Below are 13,607 nucleotides of genomic sequence, written 5' to 3'. Positions count from 1 at the left end.
ATTAACAGTGAACTCATCCACGGTTCATTTCTCACTCAAACGTGGTGGGCCGCTGGGATCTGTCTGCTGTCGTAAACTCGGCTACAATGCATGTTGCCTTGTGTGTATGAGGAGGGATTTTTGTAGCTGTACCTATCTTGAAAGCACACTTCTGGGTGATAGTTAAATCAAACGAGAAGGGAAAAACACTGCTGTATTATGTTGACAATTAAATGTTGTAGACAGTTTAATAACAAACACAAAGCCGGGCGGTGGTGGTGCACGCCTTTAATCCCAGCACTCGGGAGGCAGAGGCAGGCGGATCTCTGTGAGTTCGAGGCCAGCCTGGGCTACCAAGTGAGCTCCAGGAAAGGCGCAAAGCTACATAAGAGAAACCCTGTCTCGAAAAACAAAAAAACAAACAAACAAAAAAACCCACAAAACATTTAATAAAAGGAAAAAGTCTTTGTTGATGACCACGTAGTTGGAAAATTGTTAGCTCGCAGTCCTGTCCTTTGAGCTTAATGTTAGTGTTGTGTGCTGTTCACTAGAACAGCGTCTTGTGTGAATATAAGGCAAATCGATGAAATATTGAGATCAGAGACAAAACCTGGTTTTATGTGGTACCTTAAAAGATCCATTTTATACTTATTTTTCTTTGGTGATATTTTTATTACTGTTGATGGATATTTAGCTAAACTCTTACATTATTCTTTGTGCCATACTAATCTTTGAGCAAGGATTTTCTTAAGCTTTTTCTAAAATGGAAAGCTTTTGAACATCCACATGTAAACATTATTGTTAACTCCTTGTAAGTATCACCCGGCTTCTATATAATTTTTTTTTTTAATTTTTTAAGGGGTTGTATTTTTAAATTTTAAAAGTTGTATTTATTATCTGTGTGTGCGCGTGCGTGCGTGCGTGCGTGCGTGCGTGCGTGCGTGCGTGCGTGTGTGTGTGTGTGTGTGTGTGTGTATGTACATGCTCATGTGCTACTGAAAGGCCAGCTTTCAACAGGTCAGAGAAACTGGAGAGGAGATGTGACGTGGGTACAATTGCATATACACACAGGAGACTTTTTCCTGAGGGCCAAAGCTTAATGCTTCAATTTATTTTCCTTTCTGTCGTTTGTTCTTCCTCTTTTTTCTGTTCTGTTCTTCTACCCTGTTGTCTTCTTCCTCCTCCTTCCCCTCTCTCTCTCTCTCTCTCTCTCTCTCTCTCTCTCTCTCTCTCTCTCTCTCTCTCTCTCTCTCGTTATTCTCCCATATCTTTCCTGTTGTTTTCCTTCTACTATATCTCATTTTTCTCTTATCCCTTTTATATCTCCTAAGACAAAAATTTCTATGCAAGAAGTGATTACCTCACAACCACAAGTTACGTGTTTTCCAAAAACAAATTAAAATCTTCTCACAGGAAGAAATCACATTATGATCACAAGTTACGTGTTTTCCTTAGAAGCCCACAGGTAGTCAAACATTTCTCTTCACCCCAAAGCAATGATTCTTTTATAATTGATTAACAAGGTTTTGAGCAAGCTGAGTATATTTCAGCCAGTTCCTTTTGTACTGGCAGGCAGCTGTTTATGGTTTCAGTGAAGCAGATTCCTATCCTGTTTCTACTCTACAAATCCTTTACACAAGAGGTTTAGCTAAACATCTATTTTTTCTTTACACACAATAGGGTCATTTAATTTCCTTTCACAACTTTGTTTTTTCAAGATGGATATCAGGGTCTGTGATTAATTCTGTAAGTTACATGACCAGGGAACTCGGGCCTAACCTTGGGTGGAGGGACATAATTGCTTTTTTTAATCATCAGGCCATTTTTCCACATAATTCATGGGTCTATAATGCATGAAACTTCCTTGTTCTTATTTTCCCTCTTCTGCAGATCTCACGGGCTAAGGTGACTTTTGGCCTAATTTTGCCCTCTTTTGTACTTTTTATTGGAGCATTTCCCTGATCACCTTCACTAACTCTCTTAGCCATCTGTATCTTTTAGGCAAACTCAGAAAGTTCAGTTAAATCATAGATCTAACTAAGCATCATTGCTCATATAAAAATCGTCTTCATTATGATCTGCAGGTAAGTTGCCCAGTGAGGAGTGCGATTGTCCCATGAAACAGTCCCACTATCCTGGATACAGTGGGATCCTTTCACAGAGTAATCCCACCGTGTCAAATACAGCAGGAATCACAGAAGCAGCAAGGGGCATTCTGGGAACATCCCCCCCCCCCCCCCAGGGCTTTGCCTCTGAGGTACCCATCGAAACTTTATCCGGTGGGCTGTATTCCATAAGCCCCATTGCTCTGATTAAAGCTCCCCTGTTGTGGCCACCGACACTTACGTGTTTGTGTGTGTACACTCGTGCACAAGTGTGCATGAATATGTGGAGACCAGAGGTCAATATTTGGTCATTCTCTACTTCATTCATTCATTCATTCGTGTGTGTGTGTGTGTGTGTGTGTGTGTGTGTGTGTGTGTGTGTGTGTGTGGTGTATGGTGTCTGTATGAATTCATGCTCACACATGCAGAGGGCAGAGCAGGATATCAGTTCTTTTTCTGTTGTTTCCTTGACCTTCTGCCTTGAGACAGGATCTCTTACTAACTAGGAAGCTCACAAGCTCACCATTTCAGCTAGGCTCTCTGGCCAGCAAGATCTCGGGATTGCTGGGGTTGTACACATCCATGACTACGCCTGGCTTCATACTGGGCATTGTGAATTTGATGTGCTGGGAATTCGCACTCGGGTTGAGCAGAAGCGCTTTCGCCAGGGTGCGGTCTCCCTGGTCCTTGAGGCAAGGTCTTTGACTTGCATTGCATTGACCAATTTGACTAGACCAGTGGAGCAGTGAAATCCAGGGACCCAGCTTCCTCTGCCTTCCCATCCCTGGGGGTCCAGGGATACATACCATGCCCAACTTTTTTACATGGGTATTAGGGATCACTTTGCCAACTCAGCCATTTAAGTGAACTTTGTAAATGTTAACATGAGTTTTATATTTACATGATGTTATATTTGTGCTAGCACAAAATATTAATAACATTCACTCAAAGAATTATTCCAATGTCCTCATGAGCTATTTATTTACATAAAGTGATTAGTTAGAGAGTACACTGTTATCAGTTCCCCTCTGAGGAAGTTTTATTGAGGTGGGTGTGTGCTAGGTGTCTTTTCTCAGACTAGTAGTTTATCAGGGCAGCGTTCTCCTGATAGGCTCTTCGTCTTTATGTTTTCAAGAGTATGGCATAAGCCCTGCAAAATGGTTTTGTACAAGGGGTCCAGACACTATTCTAGGAGTCAGAAGCGATAGCGCAGTGGGTAAGAGCATTTGCCGCTCTTCCAGAGGACCTGAGTTCAGCTCCTAGCACCCACACCAATGTGCTCACAAACTTGTAACTCCAGCTCCATGGGTCTCTGCAGGTAGCTGCTCACACACTTGGATGCATATAGACAGACACATATACATGCACGTAAGTTAAAACAACAACAAAAGAGATACTATCCTAGTCACAGGCATGGTGTGTGCCTTAGAAGCTCTGTTTTCAGGAGATGGGTGGATCATGAGTTCTAGGCTAGCCTGGGCTACACAATAAGGAGCATCTCAGGACTCCGTTTCTGAAGTGAAGCCCAGGCATCAGCTATTGGAAACACTGCAGTGTTTGTAGGGACATTGTGCCAATGCCACACTGTTTCCTGTTGGAGTCTCATCTCAGGGCTTGTCTGTGCCTTCCTTGCAGATAGCTGTGGTCATGGGCTCCTGTACGGCAGGAGGCGCGTATGTGCCTGCAATGGCTGATGAGAACATCATCGTACGGAAGCAGGGTACCATCTTCTTAGCTGGACCGCCCTTGGTAAGAATAGTATCTTGGTTGATTGATGATTGATTCATTGAAGTTAAATATAGACCCATAAACTGTTCTGTGCTTTAAAAATATGGTGAGTATAGTGCATCACATAGACTTACTGTCTAATAAATCTTAATCGCTTGCTTCAGTAACACTAAACATATTTACATTATCATGTAGATGTTGCCATATCCAACTCTAGAACTTTTTTTATTTGCTGCAACGTAAATCTATTAAATGTTCCCTAATGTTGTTGCCTGGCAACCACCATTCTCTTTTCCTTCCTTCCTCCCTCCCTCCCTCCCTTCCTTCCTTTTTTCTTTTCTTTTTTTGAGACAGGGACACACTGTGCAGCCTTGGCTGGCTTAGAACTCACTCTGAAGACCAGGCTAACCTTGAACTCAGAGACATCTACCTGTCTCTGCTGGTTTTAAAGGTGTGTGCCATGTCTGGCTCCACCATTTTCTTTTTTGACTCTTAAGAATTTGACCAAGCCTGGCGGTGGTGCACGCCTTTAATCCCAGCACTCGGGAGGCAGAGGCAGGCGGATCTCTGAGTTCGAGGCCAGCCTGGGCTACAGAGTGAGTTCCAGGAAAGGCGCAAAGCTACACAGAGAAATCCTGTCTCGAAAAATAAAAACAAACAAACAAACAAACCCAAAAAATAAAAAAAAAAAAAAAGAATTTGACCATTCTGGGTTATATATACATAGTATTAATTTTGGATAAAATGTTGGGAAATTTGTATTTGTGTGTCTCCATGTACATAATGAAATTCTGGAAAAGATAGAATAAATGCAGAGTAGAAGAAACATGGTGGGAGAAACATCTTTGGCTTTTTGAGAATTTTAAATGCCTGGCTTATTCTAGAAGGTATTTTGAACTGGATGTCATAGCACACAGCTGTTCTCACGGCAGTTAGGGAGTCGAGGCAGGAGGATCAGAAGCAATAAAACATTATTCAGACATAGAAAGGAATGAAGTTCTTCACAGTGTGGATGGGAAACGTGACACACACACACACACACACACACACACACACACACACACACACACACACGTGATTCCACATCTGTGAATATTCAAGGGAGCCAAATTCATGGAGATGGAAAGTAGAATAGAGGCTGCCAGGGCCTAGGAGGGAGGAGTAATGGGGAGTGGCCACTGCTGAGTGGGAGTTTCTTCTGGGAATGATGGAATGTTCTGGAATTAGGCAGTGGTGATGGCTGCACAATTTTGTGATTACCAGAAAAGCCTCTGAAATGGGTGCTTTAAAATGGTGGGCCACAAGGCATGTCCGTTACTAGTAAGAACTCATTTTCATGCAAAGTAAATGTTTCCCGTGTGATTCCTAATAACAGTTACGGAAGGTGAGGTAGACCAGAAGGAGCTGGCACTTTAACTGCGCTAACTCCCCAGTGTTCTTATCTGTTACCATTCCTCTCGCTGTTGGTGAGGAGCTCTCATCAGCTTGCTCACACACACGCATGGAAAATGTACTCAACTTTTACCTTTGCACTGTGAGGGGTACGAACTTTCCCAAATAAAGGTATGAGTGACATTTGGAAACTTCTGTTGGGAGGATTCGTGGCAGATAGTGCTGGAACAACACCCGATATTTTAGAAGAGTTCATCCGGGTCTGCCCATGGATTCAGGTTTCACTTGACTCAGCGGCCATGGAAGCCGGAAGTTCTCCAGGTCTGACCTCTGTCAGTGGTCCATGAGAGACTGCTTAGGGGAGGAAGACTCTGAAGCCCCAGAGATTGGAGAAGTCAGTATCCTGATGCTCGTCTGTAGGCAGATGAGAAAAGGCGTGAAGAGGGCGTTCAGGTGCTGTTAGCTCAGGTAGCTTAGTGTGGTTGGAGCAGTGGGGGTTGAAGGGACTCTTTGCTCCTGTGGTTCCTTTACCTGCCTGACCTGCTGTTTCCTAGAACGAATAACTTTCCTTGTTTCTGACTTTTTGTCTTTATACCTGTCACAGCCTCCAACATGTGGGTGTTCAATAATATTAACTGATGGCAACCCTATTTCCCCCCACTGGAAATTAGTCAGAGCCCTGGAATAAATACAGTATTTCTGTTGTTTACCTCTTTATGACTTTAAATATTCAGACACCTCTTATAATTAGTTATGGTGTGGACCGAAAGCCATTTAGCACTGAATTTCTTGGAAAAAGAAAGAGTTTGACTTCTGAGAGTGGAATAATTGAAAGTGAAAATTTTAACTGCCTCTCTCTGTGGAAAGGCATTTAAAACAGAGCTTTTGATACAGTGAAGAATAGCCATCCCCATGTGTATCTCAGATAAATTAAAATAGCCCTCATTATTTTAATAAAATCTTTCTATTTTTATCTCCAGAAACAGATTAGTCAACCCAGCAAGGTAGGAGTTAGCAAACAGTTCCCACCAGATGAGGCTGGCGTTTAGTTCTTAGTGGTTTTCAATTTCTTGTTGTCGTTTCTTGGGCTGTAATTAAGTCATTCTTGATTAATTGTTTGATTTCATTCTTTTTTGGCTCCATCCTGTTGGATCTTACATTTGGGTGACTTACGTAGGTTTTTTTTCCCCCACCTTAAAGATAACTGGATTTTTGTGGGCAGTGATAGTGCACACCTTTAATCCCACACTCGGGAGGCAGAGCCAGGCGGATCCCTGTGAGTTCGAGGACAGCCTGGTCTACAGAGTGAGATCCAAGACAGATACCAAAACTACACAGAGAAAAACCCTGTCTCGACAAAACAAAAGAAAAAAAAAAAGATAACTGGATTTCATAGCCTTGTTTATTGAGTATTTGAAGATGAATGAATCACAGTCCCTTCCCTGAAGAACCCATAGTATAGAGCTGATAAGAGAAATATGTACAGATTGCTGAAATATAGATCAGAAAGTAGCAGGTAGACATGTAAGTGGAATTCTCTTCTTGGAACATAGATAAGCAAGTATCTGTGAAGAGAAACCATGACCACAGCAGCTCTTCTAAAGGAAAACATTTAATTGGGGTGGCTCTATTACAGTTCAGAGGTTCAGTCCATTCATGGCGGGGAGCTTGGCAGTGTGCAGGCAGATGTGGTGCTGGAGCTGGGAGTGCTACGTCATGCAGGCAACAGGAAATGGTCTGAGCGTCACACTGAGCCAAGCTTGAGCAAGAAGACCTCCAAGCCCGCTCCCACAGTGACACACTTCCTCCGACAAGGCCACATCCACTCCAACAGAACCACACCTCCTAATAGTGCCACTCCCTTGGGAGGGGCCATTTTCTTTCAAACCACCACAGCCAGCACTACTTGGTTAATACCATAGGGTGTCATCACCATGAGGACTCCTGCAGGCCAGTGGAAGCTCTTACCCAGTGGGTGAGAGAAGAAGGGATCCCAGGAAATCAAGGGAGTGCTCACAACTCCAAGACTTTAAGGTGTGTTGGGCAGCATCATGAAGAAGAGGATGAGCTTCTAGGCTGCATCTTTTTTTTTTTTTTTTCTTTTTCCAAAACAGGGTCTCTCTGTGTAGCCTTTGCTGTCCTGGAACTCACTCCGTAGACCAGACTGGCCTTGAACGCATAGGGATCTGCCTGCCTCTGCCTCCAGAGTCCTGGAATTCAAGGCGTGTACCACCACCTTCCGACTCAGGCTGCATCTTTTGTACAGGAGCTGTGGGCGACTCTTAGTGATTCTGGACTTAGATTTCCCATCTGTAGGCTGGGAGACCATTCTCTCACTTTGCCTGGAGGTTGAATGAGAAAGTACAGTGGTCCTCAGCTCTGTGGAAGGAAGGATGTAGTGCAGTCAGGTTAGGCGATGTGCTTGTCAGTACCACATTTGGTATCACCAGTGGACCGGTCTCACTGGGTTTTTATCCTTGTAGGTGAAGGCAGCTACTGGTGAAGAGGTGTCTGCTGAGGACCTTGGAGGTGCTGACCTTCATTGCAGGTACAATGGGAGCAGTGTTTCCTCTCAGGATCGGTGGTCATTTTGTTTGTTTAAAGGAACTTTTACTTCGTCTGCTCTTAGTCTGCTGTTCTGGGTTTAGTTCTCTGGACTCTAGAATTGTGTTTCAAGTGGGAGTGTCAGCTGCTAAAAAAAAAAAAGAAAGAAAGAAAAAGAAAATTTATTATTTTTTTTTAAAGATGTATTCATTTATTATGTATACAGTGTTCTGCCTGCAGGCCAGAAGAGGGCACCAGAGATCTCATTACAGATGGTTATGAGCCACCATGTGGTTGCTGGGAATTGAACTCAGGACCTCCGGAAGAACCGTCAATGCTCTTTAACCTCTAAGCCATCTCTCCAGCCCCAGGAAAACTTATTGTGTTTGTCCACATGCATATGTGGACACACTCATGTATATGGGGGTACACATGCCATGGGGGGGGCACATATGGAAATCGGAGGACAACTCGTGAGAGTCGTCTCCCCCTCTACCGTGTGGCTTCTGGGAATTGGCTCACATGCTCAGGCTCGGCATCCTTATCTTCTGAACCATCCTGTCAGCACAGGGGCCATGCTAATCTTCTCCATATCATTCTATTTTTGGTGTACATGTTGCCAAAACAAGCACACGACCTCAGCTTTCCACTGACGCCGGAGAGGCAGTTTCCTGTTAACAAACCTCGCTTGGATGCTTGTTATATTCCAGGCATGATTTTATTTTCCAGGGGTGACTGAGGGACTTGATAGATGACCTGTAAAGGATGCAGGAGATGAGATGATAAAGACAATGAGAGGAAGTGATTTCATCCCCCCACATTGAGACAATGGGGTGGGGTGGGGGAGCAGATTTGAAATAGAAGTAGGAGGAATCAGACATTCTTGTAGGCCTGAGAAGTTAGGATTGTTTGAAAGATTGCTTAGCAGGCATGTGGCTGTGAGGGGTCAGGATCTTGTTAGGAAGGGTCTGCGTAGATGTGGCACTTAATTCAAACTGTACAGTTCACCTTACTTTGAATGTGTACAGAGAAGGAGTCCAGCTCTGTGTCCTAAAGGGCAGGTAGACCTGACCATCCGGTATAGGAATAACCGGAAGGAGCCTGGTGACTTTGGGAGGAATCTGGGACAAGAGAAAGGATGGATTCTTTCCTATCAGAAGAAAAGAATTCTTTCCTATCTTCTCATACCTGTTGACTAGCTTAAAGGACCTTCATCTCAGGTTTTCACTCATTCCTTTCTCATTCAGCACTTCTTGAGGATTGATTGATTGCATTGTTATTAGTGATATAGAAAAAAAATTCAGACCTAGTCCTTGCCTTCAAGAACTTATAATTTAGTTAAGCAGGTAAGAGGAATAAATGAATTAAGCATTTACAAAGTAAGTATGCAGACAGGCGTCCAGCCTTACCTAAAGGCTAGAAGAGAAATGGCTCAAGACATCCTAGGGTGGAATTGGTGTTGTCCGCAGTGTTCGGAGACCCACGCTGCCTGAGCTGGGGCAGACACTTGAGTGTTTGAGAGAGCTCAGCTTCGGGAGCTCAGGGCGGTGCTGCGGTGCATCTGCCCCGTTTCTGACTATTCCATGAGACTGTCAGGCGATCTGCTTGGCGGGGGTGATGTTTCTGTTTAGAGAAATCTGGCTGAGGGAAGGATGAGGGTGAGTGAGGGCATAGGACAAAATGGATTTGGGTTTGCTGGCAGGAGAAAGAGAGGAAGGTAGTATTTGGGGAGCATTAATTAATTAATTAATTAATTAATTAATTAATTTGTAAAACCTTGGCAGTTTTAAAAGGGAAAGACCGTAGGCAGCCTGTCGAGTTTCAGGGTATGGATGCTGGAATTTAGTTTGTCTCCCTGATTGCTGTTGTGACTTAGATGAGGTGAGGAGCCTGTTTGAGGCCCATCTGGTCATGAATAAGGTAAAGATTGGAACAGAACCTTCCCACCAAATATCTGTTAACATTACTTCTTGGTGGCTCAGCAGGCAGTGGAGCTTGCCTGGCGAGCCTGACAACCTGAGTTGGAACCATGGTGGAGAAAGAACAGACTCCTCAAAGTCTGTTGTTTTCTGGCCTCTGCTTTTGGGTTTGGCATGAGTAGGTTGTTTTTTTTTTTTTTTATGGTTTTTCGAGACAGGGTTTCTCTGTGTATCTTTGCTCCTTTCCTGGAACTCACTTGGTAGCCCAGGCTGGCCTCGAACTCACAAAGATCCGCCTGGCTCTGCTTTTGTATACACACACACACACACACACACACACACCACAAATAATAATAATAATGAATAAATAAATAAAATCCACAAAACATAACAGTGTGAAAGCTGGGCACACCTGCAATCCCAGAACTTAGGAGGCTCAGGACTGATTGCCTGTCTCAGTTGAAAAGGAAAATGGCTTTGAGTTCTCTGTCATCTTAAATGCACATTTGTACCTGCTTAGTCATCATTAAGAGTTAATTTTAAACAAGGATTTACGTAGTGTCTCATCTGCGATGTCTCTTCCCTGTTCAGGCAAATTTTAGGCGTTTTTTATAGGAAAGCATTGCATTTTAAAGTTTGGCTGAATTAGAATCTTCCTTCTGCTGAGTTCTTCATTTCTACTGAGTCACGGAGCAGCTAGAAGCCAGGAACCACAGACGCCATTCTGTGTGAAGCTCTGTGAACTAATTTGGGTTGTAAACCGAGCTTAGGAGCTGCAGGGGCTGCTGTGTGCGCTCTGGAGGAATACATGTGCTCTGTGCTCTTATTTAGGACGCCAGAACCACTCCTCAGAGTTGGAAGCTTCCCTAGACAAGACATCAAGACAGCTTGTAATGGTTTACCCATACAATGATCCAAAATTCTGAGGGTTTTTTCCTGTTATATCTCTTTGCCTGACTTTACTGTTGTAGGTTTTTGGTGTTTTTTTGTTTTGTTTTGTTTTTTTTGTTTTTTTTTTTTTGAGAGAGAGGGTCTCTCTATTATGTAGCCCTGGTTGTCCTGGAACTCACTATGTAGACGAGGCTGGCCTCGAACTCAGAGATCCACCTGCCTCTGCCTCTGGAGTGCTGTGATTAAAGGTGTGCACCACCACACCCAGCTTGACTTTACATGTGTTGATTTAACAAGTCTCTCTCTCCCCCCTTTGAATGTATATTTGCCCACATTTATGCGTGTGAGTGTGGTCGTGTGTGCATGATGCATGTGTAGCGGAGAGAGGACAACACTGAGTGTGGGCCCTTGCCTTCGGACCTATTTAAGGGCCCTTTGTTGTTTTTCTCTTGATCTGCCAGGCTGGCTGGTACAAGCTGTCAGGGATTCTCCTGTCTCAGCCTCCTGAGTCTCTTAGTAGGAGCATTGGGAATACAGATGTCTATACTGTTGGCTTTTCTGTGTGTCCTAGAGATTTGAACCCGGGTCCTCATGCTTACACGGGCCTTATGCACTGGGCCGTCTCTTTAGCCTGCGACTGTCTTCTGGGAAGCCCACACCCACACTTGGGCGTGTACTGTCCCTTAATGTCTGAATTATAAATCTTAAATTAAAACCTTCAATTTAAAAAGAAAAGATTTCAGGTATATGAATGTTTTGCCTACCTGTATGTCTGTGTACTATATGCATCCTTGCTGTTCGTGGAGGCCAGAAGGTGGCATCAGGTCCCCTGAAACTGGAGTTAGACTGTTGTGAACTGCCATGTGGGGGCTGGGAACTAAACCTGGGTCCTTTGGAAGATCCTCATCCAGTGCTCTTGACTGCTGAGCTTTCTCTCCAGTCCCCAGAAAAACCTTTTCTTAATAAACTCCAGCTGTACGAAAGAAAGAAGGAAGAGAAGAGAACCAGCTCTAGTGTATCTGCAGAACAAGCCACTGGCTGGGACAGAACTGACCCCAGCGCCGGGCTCATGCCTCACATGCCATACTTGAAATTGACAGACAACTCCCACAGCCTTCACCACAGAGCCGCTTTATCAGTTTCCGTTTTTACCTGCCGTCCAAGGGGCAGTGCATTCAAGCCTTTTTGTTTACTGGAAGCGAGAGCTGACTCTCCTGTGTGACTTGGAAAGAGGGCGGCTTGGCAGTCTCAGAGAGGAGAGACCACTGTGGACGCCCTCACCCAAGGCTCTGCTGGCTGCTGCTGCTGCTGCTGCTGTGTCGTGTAACTGGGCCGTGCAAGCCCGCTGGCGGTGGCTGGGCTCACGTGGCATTCGGTTCGAGAATGAGCCTTCGTAGTCCTGTGAACAAGTCCCGGGGTCTGACAAAAGGCCGGAGTGAGAAACCCAAGGCGTGAGCGTCCTGCAGCAGCTGTTGCTGGTCCTGGGGCGGGACACTTAGTCTCTGTACCTCTGATTTTCCTCTTTGTAAGACGAGGATGATGCTCTTTGGCCGGGGCCATTTGAAAATCAAGTAGATTGTCATTAATTATGTGTTTAAGAAGTAAAGGTGCGACCAAGTGAGTTCCAGGAAAGGCGCAAAGCTACACAGAGAAACCCTGTCTCGAAAAACAAAAACAAAAACAAAAACAAGAGGGTCCTTCCTGCTGCCATAGGTTTCAGACTTGGCTTTCTAGAGGAGTTGGTGCTATTGGCTTTGTGTGCTGTGCTGTGAGCCCTGCTGCAGGGAGGTGAGCAGAGAGCATGGCTGACCTAGGAACCCCTGACAAGTTTTCACTTCGAGAGGATCCAGAGCCGAGTAGCTGAGGAGAAGGAGGAGGAGGAGGCTCCCGTCCCCGCGCGCCATCCACCACCCTACTGGACACGGACGAGGGGACGAGAGCGTCGCCGCTGTAGCCTCCGGAGAAGACAAGGGCACCGTCGCCTCAGCTGCCGCTGCCGCCGCCGCCGCCGCCGCCGCCGCCGCCGCCGCCGCCGCCGCCGCGGTTCTCGCTTGCAGCAGCTCTCCGGTAAGAAAAAGTGAAATGAGGTAATTATACAAAACCCTAAATTCGGGCTGCTCCCGCCGCTGCCGCCGCCGCCGCCGCTGCCGCCGCTCTCGGCGCCGCTCCGGGCCTGGGCCACTCTCTAAGGGCGCCGTTGGGACCTTTCGCGGGGAACGGAGACGCACGCAGCGGCCGGGGGGCTCGGCCGGGCCGTTCCAGCCTGCGCAGCCTGAGGGTTTCTCTGTGTGGCTTTGCGCCTTTCCTGGAGCTCACTTGGTAGCCCAGGCTGGCCTCGAACTCACCGAGGTCCGCCTGGCTCTGCCTCCCGAGTGCTGGGATTGAAGGCGTGCGCCACCAACGCCGGGCATGAGAATATGATTTCTAAAGAGTTAAAGAGTCATTCGGGCCCAGCGGCGGCCCGCTGAGGTAGACAGGCCCGGCGGCAGAGACAAGCAGACGCAGGTAGGCCTGTGGCGGGGGCCGGTGGAGGTAGACGGGCCCAGCGGCGGCAGCTGACAGGGATATTCAGACCCAGCAGCAGCCGGCAGAGACATTCGGGCCCAGCGGCGGCCCGCTGAGGTAAACGGGCCTGGCGGCAGCGGCCGACAGGGACATTCAGGCCCGGAGGCAGCCGGCAGAGACATTCAGTCCCAGCGGCGGCCCACAGAGGTAGACAGGCCCGGCGTCAGAGACAAGCAGACGCAGGTAGGCCTGCGGCGGCGGCCCGCGGAGGTAGACGGGCCCAGCAGCCCGCTGAGGTAGACTGGCCCAGCGGCGGCAGCCGACAGAGATATTCAGGCCCGGCGGCAGCCGGCAGAGACATTCAGGCCCAGCGGCGGTCCACAGAGGTAGACAGGCCCGGCGACGAAGACAAGCAGACGCAGGTAGGCCTGTGGCGGCGGCCTGTGGAGGAAGACGGGCCCAACGGCAGCCCGCTGAGGTAGACGTGCAGCGGCCGACAGGGACATTCAGGCCCAGTGGCGGCCCCCAGAGGCAGACAGACCCA

At 46.6% G+C, this 13,607-nt stretch overlaps 1 protein-coding gene and 1 long non-coding RNA gene across 2 annotated transcripts in view; one reads left to right on the top strand and one right to left on the bottom strand.

The window, feature by feature from the left end:
- Positions 1 to 13,607, top strand: part of Mccc2 (methylcrotonyl-CoA carboxylase subunit 2) — an 81,140-nt gene that overhangs the window by 40,763 nt on the left and 26,770 nt on the right. The window contains exons 7-8 of the mRNA XM_006994412.4: positions 3,720 to 3,833; positions 7,688 to 7,752. Of these exons, the coding sequence (XP_006994474.1) occupies positions 3,720 to 3,833; positions 7,688 to 7,752 (179 nt within the window). The remainder of the gene's footprint in view (positions 1 to 3,719; positions 3,834 to 7,687; positions 7,753 to 13,607) is intronic.
- Positions 6,589 to 10,626, bottom strand: LOC143268718 (uncharacterized). The gene is made up of 2 exons (XR_013044839.1): positions 8,271 to 10,626; positions 6,589 to 7,896 (listed from the first exon to the last, which is right to left on the bottom strand). It is a non-coding gene; the product is annotated as an uncharacterized LOC143268718 (long non-coding RNA).

This window comes from Peromyscus maniculatus, chromosome 15 (assembly GCF_049852395.1).
Source record: "Peromyscus maniculatus bairdii isolate BWxNUB_F1_BW_parent chromosome 15, HU_Pman_BW_mat_3.1, whole genome shotgun sequence".
Classification (NCBI taxonomy): Eukaryota; Metazoa; Chordata; class Mammalia; order Rodentia; family Cricetidae; genus Peromyscus; species Peromyscus maniculatus.
Note: the sequence above shows the minus strand (reverse complement) of the source record. Positions and strands in the feature narration are given on the sequence as shown.